General features: G+C 42.9%; 1 protein-coding gene across 1 annotated transcript in view; it reads right to left on the reverse strand.

The window, feature by feature from the left end:
* The window catches only part of dnah7 (dynein, axonemal, heavy chain 7), a 236,137-nt gene that overhangs the window by 77,272 nt on the left and 144,407 nt on the right, over window positions 1-14,458 (reverse strand). The window contains exons 43-47 of the mRNA XM_052011084.1: window positions 13,554-13,900; window positions 13,268-13,448; window positions 6,213-6,398; window positions 4,535-4,698; window positions 557-711 (exon numbers count right to left, since the gene is read on the reverse strand). Coding sequence (XP_051867044.1) covers window positions 557-711; window positions 4,535-4,698; window positions 6,213-6,398; window positions 13,268-13,448; window positions 13,554-13,900 — 1,033 coding nt within the window. The remainder of the gene's footprint in view (window positions 1-556; window positions 712-4,534; window positions 4,699-6,212; window positions 6,399-13,267; window positions 13,449-13,553; window positions 13,901-14,458) is intronic.

Raw genomic sequence — 14,458 nt, forward strand, 5'->3', positions numbered from 1 at the left:
ACTATTTCAAAATATTGAATTTTTTCTTTCTGATAACCTTCATGTAATCAGTTTGTGGTACATTCCTAGGTGGAAACAATACAAACTGACACTATCACAATGTTACAGCTATCCACAAATTGCTGAACAATTCCCAGTTGGGTACAGTGGTAACATTGACCAATGGGAATTCCAAATTCCCAAAACATTATTTCCTTTAAAATGCTACCCAGAAGTTTTTTTTTATCAATCCCTTGCACCAACTGAAAAGGAGAACAGTAAACAATTCATCATTGTATTACTGAAATTTGTCTTTAAACCATGGTCTTTCAAGATGAAAATCAGCTGATATATACTGTATATTAAAAAAAATCAGTATGCTAACCTATTTGCTCATCACAGCATTGTATTGCAGATTGGGATTATTTTGTATATGCTATTTGACATAATAATTGGGAAAAAAAACTCCAGATATTGTTCTGTGTCTGTCTAATTATGACTGCCAGAAGATAGTTTTCTTGATGGTAAATTGTGCCTCCTTAAGGCACTGCTTACAAACTGCATATTTGTGACTTACCAGGTGTGCCAAACTGAATGCAGTTTTCCAAAGTTCTCACAAAGTCAGTGTCAGTGAGCTTAATAACATGAAGACTGTTGGCTTTTTCCATATTTTTTACCCATTTATTTGCCTGGCTTTGAGGATCTATCATCAGTGGCCACCTTCGAGCATTTCTGCAACATTTATTCATGCAACATTAATGATGCAATTTGCTATGATCTTATGTTACATTTGAATATGCAGCACAGAAATAAATATAATACTTATAAAATAGTTTAGGCATGTCAAAATAGGTTCTTTTTATTACATAGCAATTTAACTGAGCAGAGCAAATTCCAATCTAATATATTATGTTCTGAAAACTGTTGTCATTTTATTGTATAGAGTCACAGTGTTACACAGCATGGAAACAGGCTGTCCGACCCAACTCATCCATGCTGACCAAGTACCTACCTAAGCTCATCCCCGTTTCTGTGTTTGCCCTGTATCCCTCCAAACCTTTCCTATCGATGTACCTGTCCAAATGTCTTTTAAATGTAGTAATTGCTCATTCCATATACTCACCACCCTCTTGCCCTTCAAATCTTCCCCCCTCAGATTAAACCTATGCCCTCTAATTTTAGACTCTCATACTCTGGGAAGAAGACTGACTGTATACCCTATCTATGCCCCTCATGATTTTATAAATCTCTACAAGGTCACCCCACAGCCTCCTTTGCTCCAGGGAAAACAGTACAGACTATCCAGTCTCTCCTTATAACTCAAGCCCTTCAGTATTGGTGACATCCTTGTGAATCTTTTCTGCACTCTCTCTAGCTTAATGACATCCTTCTAATAGTATGGCAACCAGAAATTCACACAGTACTCCATGATCTCACCAACATTTTGTACAGCTGTAACATGACACATTGGCCCAACCAATGAAGGCAAGTGTGCCATACACCTTCTTCACCACCCTGTCTACCTGTGTCGCTACTTTCAGGGAACTATGCACTTCTACCTCTAAGTCCTTCTGATCAACAACACTCCCTGTGGAGCTCATTTAGTAAACAAACAAAGAAAACAGGACAGTATAACAAAGTGAAAAAATAAGCATGCCAGGATTTAGAAAACCAGAGACAGGTTTCACAATTGCCTTTAGGTATAGTGATCATTATTTGAACGAACATGTGCTTTACATATCACAGGTAAGTGAAATGTTGCTTATCATGCCCCTGCCACTAGCCCCTTGCATCCCCATACCCAACAATATACAAAGAGTTAATGGACATCTTTGTCACTAGATTGAGACAAAACATTTATCAGTCTCCATGGCTTCCTTCCCTTCCCTTATTCCACCAAATAAATTTTCTCCTGAGGATATAAGCAGGTTGTCCTATACCTAACGGTTCACCATTCTCTAATTTCTCTCATCTCCATTCACCAAAATGAGTCCATGCAGCAGGAACATATAGAAATCCATTGTAAACAACAAACTAATCATCTGCCATAAGCTCAAGCACATCTTGTGTCACTTGTGGCACTGTCTGTGAGTCCCACATTGACTTCCTCTGTCACAGCAGAAACCACAGAACTGAACTGGTAGCAAGTCACCCTCAATCTTGAGAAACGAGCTAGAAAGAGAATTGACCTTTAGCTCCATTGGTCCATGCTGTCATCAAACTACTGACCATGTAATTTCCCTTACTGGTCCCAAGCTAACTTAGAATGTTAACAGTTGCATCTCATTAGTACTCCCCGCACCCATTCAAATCACATCATTATGAACACTCTTAAAGGAATCAACCCAATCACTCCTTCCTCCCAATCTACCACCTTCTCTTCAATCTCCTTTTCTCCTCCATGAATTCTTGAAATATCATACTCTTCTTTCCTTCATTTCCATGTTTCAGTCGGGTTTCTGTCCCTGCCATTACAAACGTTATCAAGGTTACAAATTACAGCCTATGTTACCATGCCAAAAGTAAACCATTCCTCTGTGATTACAGATATCTGAGCACAACTGTGAAGGAACCACCAGGCCAGTTTGATTAAAGCAGCTCACACTTCTGTAAAGATAAGTTCAAATATGCCACAGTCATCACTGACTTCATCAAGACCTGTGTGGACGAGTGTGCCCACAAAAACTGAGTCCTTCCAAACCAGAAGCCCTAGATGAACCAGGAGATTCGTAGTCTGCTGCAGGCTAGATCTGTGGCATTCAGGACTGGCAATCCAGAGACTAAGTCCAGGTACAACGTCGGGAAGACTATCATGAGAGCAAAGATGCAATTCCGGACAAAGTTGGAGACACAAACAGACGCTCAACAGCTGTGGCAGGGCTTGCACACCATCACCTCCTACGAGGCGAAATCAAATAGCATAAACGGCAATGACACATCACTTCCTGGTGAGCTTATTGCCTTTTATGCATGGTTGAGAGGGAGAACAATGACACACCTGCACATGACGATCCTGTGACCTCAGTCTTGGAGGCCGACATCAGAACATACTTCAGGATGATGAACCTTGCAAGGCATCAGGCAAATGGCATACCTGGTCGATTGCTAAAAATTAGTGCTGACCAAACTGGCAGGAGTGTTCAGGGACATCTTCAACCTCTCGCTTCTGCGTTCTGAGGTTTCCACCTGCTTCAAGGTGGCATCAATTGCACCGGTGCCCAAGAACAGCAGGGTGACCTGCCTCAATGACTACTGTCCCATAGCACATACACCCATCATAATAAAGTGCTTCAAGAGGTTGGTTATGACTTGAATCAAGGACCTGGACTCACTTCAATTCACCTATTGCCACAATAGGTCTACAGCAGACACTTTCTCGCTGGCTCTCCACTCTGCTCTGGACCACCGGGACACGTACATCAGACTGTTGTTCGTTGACTACAGCTCAGCATTCAACACCATCATCGCCTCACAACTTATCGTCAAGCTCCAAGACTTGGATCTCTGTACCTCCCTATGCAATTGGATCCTCAACTTCCTCACTGGGAGACCACAATTAGTGCAGATCTGAAACACCATCTCATCCTCACTGACCATCAACACAGCGCACATCAAGACTGCATGCTTAACCCCTGCTCTACTCTCTCTATACCTACAACTGTGTGGCTTAGCTTGGCTCCAACACATCCAGAAATTCACCAATGACACCACTGTTGTTGGCAGAATCGCAGATGGTGATGTGGTGGCGTACACGAGTGAGATAGGTTAGCTGGTTGAGTTGTATCATAATAACAAATTTACGTTCAACATCAGCAAAACCAAGGAAATGATTGTGGACTTTAGAAAGGAAAAGTCAAACGAACACGCACCAGTCCTCATTGAAGGGTCTACAGTGGAAAGGGTAAGCAGTTTCAAGTTCCTGCTTGTCAACATCTCATTCTGACTGGTTGCATCACAGCCTGATATGGAAACTCCAATGCACAGGAATGCAAGAGGCTACAGAGAGTAGTGGGTTCAGCCAGTTCCATCACAGGTACAGCTCTCCCCACCATTGAGGACATCAACAAGAGGTCATGTCTCAGGAAGGCAACATCCATCATCAGAGAGCCCCACCATCCAGTCCATGCCCTCTTCTTGATGCTGCCATTGGGTAGGAGGTACAGGAACCTGAAGACCCACACCTCAAAGTTCAACAACAACTTCTTCCCCACTGCCATCAGGTTCTTGAACTGACCTGAAAAACCATAACACTACCTCAGGCTATATATTTTTTTCTCTCTCTCAACTTGCACTTCTGTCATTAGATTTATTTTGTATAATTTACGTCAATTTATGTTAACTTATGTTTGTAATGTGCTGTGCTGCTGCAAAAAGCTAATTTTCATGGTATTTATATCCAGTGTATGTATGCCTATGAAAATAATCTTGAACTTGAATTGCCACACTACTTGATTTTGTTGGGCAGCTTGTATTCCAAATTCTAGGACCTATCAACCATGTAAATAAAATCCCTTCATTAATGGTAGAACTGTTAATATTGGTTATAAATACTTACGATATGATAATGCCATTATCAATGGAAAAATTATCAGAAGGTAATCCAGCAATATTCCAAGCTCGGATTTTTACAGGATCCCCCAGAGTGGTTGTCAAAGACAAATCATCAGAACATGGGATGAGCATTTTCTTGCATTTGTTGACCCACTTTTCTGCTTGGTGCTACAATATAACAGATGACTTGATTAAAATAAATACTTTATTAAGGACTGTGAACATACAAGTTGTAAACAAGAAACATGTTGCGTGTGCAATAGATAACAGTAAATACAGGGGAAATAAAATCTGTTCTGCTTCAAAGAAATCTAAGTTACTTAAATTGTCAGATTTCATAAATATTTATTTTACAAGCAACAACCGAGATTCTTTTAGAGCACATCTATGATTCAAAGTAATGGAGAGCAAAGTTCCATCTCCTGTTACCAGTTCACATGAAAGCAATAGGACAACAGACTTCAAAATTGAACTACGTATTGTTGGACAATTAGCTTGAAAGAATGTTCCAAAATCAATGACCATTGCACAATTATAATAGCCACTAACAAAACACTTCTGCAGTTGTGTTAGTACTTTATAATGTGTTTTTAAAATTGCTTGGTAGAAGGAAAAGACCATCAATGAGCAAGCCAGTTGTGAGGCCAGTCTGGTGTGAATAAATGTATACTTGTTTCAGATTATTTTATCACATTACAATCAGTGTGTTACAACTGGATGTTAAATAAGGTGTTCCATAGAAATTCCTTTACCAATGTGGCTTGTAGTCAAATCCGTAGAAAGTCCCAGTAAAACAAAGTGAACCATTTTCATATTTCTAACACCAGGCCCATGAACAAAGATTGAAAGACAACAATCTGGATGTGTTTCTATTTGGTCTTGGAAACCAGCCTGAAACTCTTAAATCTGAAACACTTAAAACTTGAGGAATGTACCCACAGCAACATTATTTAAATAATAGACCCTCTTCTTGTTGGAAGACCACCTGGCCCAATCTGCCTCTATTAAGTACTGGTATGATGTTCAATTTTTCACGATATTCAAATTTTAAACCTGCAATCATCGTTTTCCCAACTATTATAAGGGGTTAAAATAATTCTGACTGTCTGGAGAATTGCCACTGGATCATTAAGGATGATCTGGTGAATTGTTGCCTGATGAATGCTCTGTGGCAGGTTTCTGAATTCTGGCACACAGGTAGGATAAGTTAACTGCTATTGTATAAAGAAGGATGCTAATTGAATGAAATGGACATGTATGTACTATCCTTTGTTCATGCACCTCAAGTAACTTTGCCAAGTCAGCAGAACTGGATAGCTACACTACCTCCCTCTTTACCAATTAAATTGCACAATCCTACTAAAAAGAGTAGCAGTGATCTTCATCTTGTGGTTGATGAGACAAGAGTGCCACTTTTTCATGAGTGGGGAGATCGAGTTCTGCACTGAGAAACTACACGGACACCTAAATGACATATTAACTCTTTTCATGAAATTCTACACCTTATGTTAAAACTAATATTAAAACATGTTTTAAAGATCAAATTTTACAATTGCTGAATCAATTTTACGTAAAAGAATTTTATATAAAAATACAAGTATAAGAATATACTGCATAGAAAGACTGGTGAAAAATTCCATGTTTGTACCAATTGAAATTTATTATTTTATTTTTAAGACTACCTGTCTATAGGTCGAAGTAAAGGCCCCAAGATATGCCACAATTCCTGAGGAAATCAGGATATCACCAGTCAGATTAGTGTATTGTTGTCCTAGATTTTTGGCTGTCTGATTCCAACGTGTCTTCTCACCACCAAGTCCACCAATGAGTTGATCAGCACGGTGCAATTTTTTACTGCACAAATCAACCTAGAAGGTAAGGCACCATTATTGTCACACGTTAACAGAAGTTGAAAATTTACTTATTTCATGATCCATTAAGGTGGACACTTATTAATCTATTAAGTTTAATGGAATAGCTGAAAGATTTGCTCTTCTGCAACAAGTGTCATTTACAAAAGGTGTTTGAACTAGAAATAGAAAGGTATCAATGAAATAAAAATTGTCATTACATCTGAAAAGCCAGAAATGTCAGCATGCAGTAAATCTGAACAATTCATTCATATTACCAAGAAAAAATGTTTAATGTGTAACCAAAATTATTAACAAAATGCACAGAAATGTCTACAGTGTCACTAGAAGCTAGAGGTTGGGTACTAAAATTATTTAGAAAGACTAATGCATGTTGCCCTTCATTTCAAGGGATCTGGAATACACAAGGCTGAAGTTATACTACAATTATATAAAGGTCTGCTTAGACTCCATCTAGGATAGTTTAATTTTAAACACCAACCTCAGAAGGGGAAGAGGCTAAATGATACCAAGATGTAATGTTTAAATTACAATGAGAGATTACAAACACCACATCTGTGTTCCCTCAAACATGAAGGTCTGACTGGAATGTTTAAAAGGATTGAAAGTAGATACAGAGACACTATTTTCTCTGATGGGACACTCAAGAACAAGAGGGGATAACCTTAAAATTAGAGCTACATGTTCTATATATTTCACATACAAAGGGTAGTGAAAATCTGGAGCTGAAACTGATTCATTTTTTAGTCAATGGTATTCTGGGTTATGGTACAAAAATGGGAAATAGGATTAAGATATAGATTAGCCACAATCATGAGTGATGAAATTAGTGCAAGGTGCTGAATGACCTCTCCTGTCCCTATGTTCCTTATACTTCTGTAGGGTCAGAGTATAAGGGCTCCATAAGTCAAATTTGACCAAAGGCGGCAATATTCCTCAGAAATGAGAGCTTATTTTAAGACATGCTAATAAGTATTGCTAATGTATGAATTGTAAAACTCCATGTAGTACAGTTAGATGAGTTAGGAATGAGCGGAGATACTTTCTCTTCAACAGACTGTACTGTATTTAACCTGCCAGTCAGTGAAGTTGCAACTAATGCACAGAGTTGAGAGTTCCATCGCCCAGTGCTGAAATAAAAATGAAATTACTCTTAATAAAATTAAGCCCAAACTAAGAAACAGTTAAATAAAAAAAAACATTTGAAGTGTTGACCAGCAGAACAAAATTCCTATCCACAGAACCTACCCTTTGAAAGGTAAAAGTTTCCTTATACTTCCATGTTGAATGCCTACATTTATGGGAGGAATTGCATTGAATATCACATTGGTAAGGGTGTTACTGAGTTAATGACTACCTGCCAAGTGTATACAGAATAAGTACATGGCATCAGACACCTTTTAATAGCACAGGGGTGAAATTAGTAGAGCTGCTGTCTTCAGCTCCAGTGATCTGACCGCGGTGCTGTTTGTGTGGTGTTTAGATATTCTACCTGTGGTCACGTGGTCACAGGGTGCTCCAATTTCCTCCCACATTGCAAAAACATGCAGGTTGGAGGTTAATTGGCCATAGCAAATAGACCTTAGTGTGCAGGTGAGTGGTAGGATTTAGGAGGAGTTGAATGGAATGTAATGAGAATAAATTGGGTTTACTGTAGGATTAGAGTAAAATGGTGCTTGATAGTTGGTGTGAACTCTGCAGATTGAGAGAGCGAAGCTGAAATCTGATGTAACTGAGGTATTACAGTTGAGTAAAGGCAACTACAGAGGTTTGCTGGCCAGAGTTGATTGGAAGGAGACTCTAGCAGGGAAGACGGTGAAGCAGCGATGACAGGAGTTTATGGGAGTAATTCGGAAGACACAGCAGAATTTTATCCAAAGGAAGCAGCACACCAAAGGTAGGACAAGGCAACCATGGCTGACAAGGGAAGTCTGGGACAGCATAAAAGCAAGGGAAGGAATACAATGTGGCAAAGATTAATGGGAAGTCAGAGGATTGGGAGCCTTCAAAAGCCGTCAGAAAACAACTAAAAAAAAGCTATAAGGGAGGAGAAGATGAAATATGAGGGTAAACTAGCCAATAATATAAGATTCAAAATGTCTTTATTTAGATACATAAAGGGTAAGAGAGAGGCTAGAGTGAGCATTGAACTGCTTGAAAATGATGTGGGAGAAGTAGTAATGGGTAACAGAGAAACGGCAGAGGAACTAAATAAGTATTATGTGTCAGTCTTCACTATGGAAAACACCAGTAACATGCCAGAAATTCAAGAGAGTCAGGGGACAGAGATGAGTGTAGTGGCCATTACTAAGGAGAAGGTGCTAGGGAAGCTGTAAGGCCTGAAGGTGGATAAATCACCTGAACCAGATGGACTACACCCCAGAGTTCTGAAAGAGGTAGCTGAAGAGATCTGTTAGAATTCTTTGAGGAGGTAACAAGCAGGTGAGAAAGAGAGTGGGTGGATGTCATTTACTTGGATTTTCAGAAGGCCTTTGACAAGGTGCCACACATTTCATACATTAATGAAGGAACTGATGGCATTGCGGCCAAGTTTGCAGATGATACCAAGATAGGTGGAGGAACAGGTCGCATCATGGAGGCAGGGAGTCTGCAAAAGGACTTGGACAGGTTGGGACAGTGGGCAAAGAAGCGGCAGATGGAATACAGCACAGGGAAATGTGGGGTTATGCACTTTGGTAGGAAGAATAAAGGTGTAGACTATGTTCTAAATAGCAGGAGAATCTAGAAGTTGGAGGTGCAAAGGGACTTGGAAATTCTAGTTCAGGATTTCCTTAAGGTTAACTTGCAGGTTGAGTCAGTACTAAAGAAGGCAAATGCAATATCAGCATTCATTTCAAGAAGAGGAGAACATAAAAGCAAGATTGTTCTGCTGAGGCTTGATAAGGCATTGGTCAGACCGCATTTAGAAGATTGTGAGCAATTTTGGGCCCCATATCCAAGGAAAGATGTGCTGGCCCTGGAGAGGGTCCAGAGGAGGTTCACAAGAATGATACCAGGAATGAAAGGCGTAACCTGTGAGGAGTGTTTGATGTCTCTGGGCCATGGAATTCAGAAGACTTGGGGGGGGGGGGGGGGTGGTGGTGGAGAATCTCATTGAAACCTACCAGATACTGAAAGGTTTCCATTAGCAGGAGAGTCTAGGATCCAATAGCATAGCCTCAGAATAAAGGAACATCCCATTAAAACTGAGATGAGGAAGAATTTCTTCAGCAAAGGGTGGAGAATCTGTGGAGTTCATTGCCACAGAGGGCTGTGGAGGCCAAGTCATTGGGTGTATTTAAGGCAGAGATTGATTTTCCAAGGAGGTTGAGGGTTACGGGGAGAAGGCAGGAGAATGGGGTTGAAAGAAACATCGGCCATGGCAGGGCAGATTCGATGGGCTGAATTGTCTAATTCTGCTCGTATATCTTATGATCTTCTGGACTCAATGAGCCAAAGGGCCTGTTTCTGTGCTCCATGACTATGATTCTGTGAGCAATCATCAGCGATCTGATGCCAAGCTACCACTTGAGGCTCAATACTCCAACAAATACTCTGTCCTAATCTCACATGATACATTGCCTGTTCCTTAATTATGCAAACACCTGGTGCTCCCCATAGTGCTTTCACATTGTAGCCACCAAGAGATATGGTACTACATATCTGTTGGATGTTTTCATTTATTGTTCAATGCAAGGGAGAGGGGTAGGAGAAGGGAAAAGGAGAGAAAGGACTGGCAGGGTGGGGGAGAGATGTGAAGCGATAAGAGAGGAACTGAGGTGGGAGGGAGAGAGGGGGATAGAGAGAGAGAGTGGGGGCAAGAGATAGGGGGCAGGGGAGGAGAGAGAGAGGGGAGAGAGAGGGGAGAGAGAGAGGGGAGAGAGAGAGGGGGAGAGAGAGGGGGAGAGAGAGGGGGACAGAGAGGGGGACAGAGAGGGGGGACAGAGAGGGGGGACAGAGAGGGCGGACAGAGAGGGGGTGGAGAGAGGGAGGAGAGAGAGGGGGTGGAGAGAGGGGGTGGAGAGAGGGAGGAGAGGGGGGAGGAGGGATAGGGATGGGGAGGGGGAAGAGGGGTAAGGGAGGGGGTGGGGAAGAGAGGGGTGAGGGGGAGGGGGTGAGGGGGAAGAGGGGGAGGGAGGGAAGGGGGAGAGGGGGGAGGGGGGAGAGGGAGGGGGAAGAGAAGGCAAAGAGGGGGAAGAGGGAGAGATGGGGTGAGGGAGGGGAGAGGGGGAGGGAGGGAGGGGGAGGGGGAGAGAGAGGGGAGGGGGGATAGGGAGGGGGATAGGGAGGGGGGATAGGGGAGAGGGGAGAGGGGGAGGGAGGGGGAGAGGGGAGGAGGGGGAGGGAGGGGGAGAGGGGAGGAGGGGGAGATGGGGGAGAGGGATTGGAGGACAGGAGGGGAGGGGAGGTGAGGAGGGGAGGGGAGGGGACGGAGAGAGGAGGGGAGGGGAGGGGAGGGGAGGGGAGGGGATGGAGAGGGGACGGGACGGAAGGGGAGGGGGGATGGAAGGGAGGGGAGGCGAGGAGGGGAGGGGATGGAGAGGGGAGGGGAGGGGAGGGGAGAGGAGAGGAGAGGAGAGGAGAGGAGAGGAGAGGAGAGGAGAGGAGCGGAGCTCGAGAGAATGAGAGGTGGGGGTCCGAGAGAGGGAGGGAGAGGGTCAGAGCGTAAGATGGGGGGAGAGGGTGGGAGAGCACCAGAGGGAGGGGAGGTTAGAGAGAGAGGGAGAGTGAGAGAGAGAGAAATGGTTGGGGAGGGTGGAGGGAGAGAGAGAGATGGTTGGAGGTGGTGAGTGAGAGAGGGGGGGAGAGAGAGAGAGGGTTGCAGGGAGTGGAGAGGTGGACAGAGAGAGAGGGGAGGGGCGGACAGAGTGAGAGGGGAGGGGGCGACTGAGAGAGAGAGGGGAGGGAGCTGAGAAAGGGAGGGAGCGGACTGAGAGAGAGGGGAGGGGGCGACTGAGAGAGAGAGGGGAGGGGGCAGACTGAGAGAGAGAGGGGAGGGGGCATACTGAGAGAGGGAGGGAGCGGACTGAGAGAGAGGGGAGGGGGCGGACTGAGAGAGTGGGGAGGGGGCGGACTGAGAGAGAGAGGGGAGAGGGTGATAGGGAGAGGAGAAGAGGGATGGAGAAGAGGAAGGGGCCGGACAAAGAGAGGAGAGAGGTCAGAGATATTACTGAGACTACATCTGGAATTACATGTGAAGCTTTGTGCATCAAACCATGAGATGTTAATGCAACAGAGAAGATATGCTCGAGACATATAGATGCTGGAATCTGGAGCAAAATATCATCTGCTGGTGGAACTCAGCGGGTCAGGCAGTGTCTGTGGAGGGAAACAGACAGTCAAGCTTTTAGGTTGAGACCCTCCATCTGGACAGAAACATGGGTGATAACCAGTACAAAGACGTGAGAGGAAGGGGTGGAGCAAGAGCTTGCAAGCAGTTGGTGGATTTAGGTGAGAAGTATGGAAATCGTGACAGAGTCTGGGAGGAGATAGATGGAAGCAACAAAGCGCTGCAGATGATGGAATCTGATAGGAAATAAGGGTGGAGCATGGAACCAAATAAGGGAGGTGGGGTGTCAGATGGGAAAAGGAGGGGGTGGGGGGAACCCATTGGAAGGAGTGTGATGGGTGATGTACCAATGGAGCAAGTGGAGAAGGGGTAAGAAACAGGGTGATGGGGGCTAGAGGGTGGAGGGTATGTATGAGACACTGGGTAGACCAGGAGGAGAGAGAAAAGGAACAGAGGAGGTGCAGGTTACCTGAAATTGGAGGATTCAATGTCTGTGCCATTAGGTTGTAGACTACCCAGGCGGAATATGAGGTGCTGTTCTTCTAGCTTGCATTTAGCCTCACCCTGGCCGTGGAGGAGACCAAGGACAGACAGGTCTCTGTGGAAATGGGGAAGGGAATTAAAATGGCTAGCAACTGAGAGCTCCAGATGACCATGGCAGACGGAGCCCAGGTATTCCAAAAAGCGTTTGGTCTCAGCAATGTAGGGGAGGCTACATCAAGAGCACTGAATGCAATAAGCAAGCTTGGAGGAGGTGCATGTGAATCTCTGCCTCACCTTGCCTCTGCCTCATGGACTGCTTTGGTCCATGAATGGTGGTGAGGGAGTAGGTGCATGGACAGGTGTTACAACTCCTATGGTTGCAGAGGAAAGTGCCTGGGGAGAGAGAGGGATGGTTGGGAGGGATGAGTGAACCAGGGAGTCATGAAGAGAGTCGTTTGTAAACCAGAATGGTAAAGCAGAAAGGGGTGGGGAGGGTAAGATGTCATTGGTGGTGGGATCACATTGCAACTAGCAGAAGGAAAGGTACAGTACATATTTAACCAGACGCTGTGCTGAATGAAGAGACATAAAGACAAAGACAGACATGAAAAATGGAGGCTCTTTCAAAAGAACAAAGGAGCCTAGTAAGGGGGTACATTAATGGAAGATTAAATGCAAGAGATTTAGGATGAAAGAAGGAGAAATATATTTATAACTGGTTCTGGAGCTATGGAATGCACTAGCAACCATGAACATTTAAGGATAGGTTAGGTTGGTGGCTGAAGGAAAGGGGGATATTTGATATGAGAACTAAATAGGCATGTAGAATTTTGAATATTTCAGGAGAACCTGAAATACAAACAGTTGTATTCAGTCAAATAATCTGTTTCTGTGATGTATTTTCTATGTAATGCATTTCATGCTCCAGGTCAGTAACTGAATTCCTACTATTTTCCTTGAGTCATTTGCAATATAGTGTCACACTTTGTCTTATGGATAATATCTTCAATGCAATTTATGTATGCCACACGGAGACTTACTTATTGATAGATTTCATCTTTTCTAACGATTCCAATAATGTGGTATAAATTACCTGATTTTCCAGATCTGTTTTCTTTTGTTTATTTGTTTCCAATTGGTCCTGCAATTTTTCAAGCTTATCTTGCACCTCTTTAAGGGCAGCTTGCTTTTTCCTTAGCCCATCCATAGCTACTTTCAATTCACCTTCAGCCAATGCTAGTTTTGCTTTCTTGGGAGCCACAACTTTAGCTACCCTGATAAAAATGGAGAAAACAAAAACTAATTCCATCTCATATAAAAGTAAAACTGGTGAATTCAAAAAGATTTCAATGTTCTATAATCCAATTATAAGTACTTACTTATCATAAGAGTCGATTGCAATGACCCATTTGCAAAGACCCTCAGCTGCAGTGGATGCATTACGAATCTTTTCTGGAACAAATTCTGGATTCGTTATGTATTTATTCCTGATGACATTTATGTATGCTGGAGGAATATTGTCCTTGTCAAATTCATGGAGAGACTGCAAAAGCTTCATGTCACCCAATACCTTTTTGGCTGGGCCCCAGAAATCTTCAATCTTTTTACCTGATCCAGTAGGATCTGGAATTCTGTCTGGCTTTATTCCTTTCAAAATACAAATTGCCTCCATAACCAGTTTTACACCAGCTGGCGGGCTCTTCATAGCTTTCATCACAGTGATATCCTAAAAAAGGAAAATTCAATGTGGTGTCACAACAGCTTAAATGCTAGATTACACATTTTAAGTCTGTGATGGAGATTGTCTTAGTTCATAGTCTCAGTGTTCCTTTACCTGCAATCTGGGAAATGCCATATCTGTTTCATATCTAATCATACAACATTTTCCAGGTTGCTCTATAAACAAATGGCATTGATTCAACAGACCGAGGAGCCTCATTCTGTGACAGAAGACTCTATGATTCCATGTGGCTGCATGATCTGGGGAAATGAGGTAGATGACCCCAACAATAAGATGCCACACTGTATATAATCAGTCCTGTGATATGCATCAGTCTTGTGCAGTTTTTCCTTATTTTAACAAAGGTGAACTGATGAGCCCCCTGGCAAGCCGATTATAAACCAGTTTATTCTACATGAAATATATAACGGACCAGAATGCAAATTTTAGTGAAATGTTATCTATTCACAATTTGTTGCCTCATATATAATAATAAATTACACTAAACTTATCCTTTGATGCAAGCCAAAAATCCAGAAAAACATGCAGACAAAATTAGCTTCT

The sequence above is a fragment of the Pristis pectinata genome, chromosome 1, assembly GCF_009764475.1.
Source record: "Pristis pectinata isolate sPriPec2 chromosome 1, sPriPec2.1.pri, whole genome shotgun sequence".
Classification (NCBI taxonomy): Eukaryota; Metazoa; Chordata; class Chondrichthyes; order Rhinopristiformes; family Pristidae; genus Pristis; species Pristis pectinata.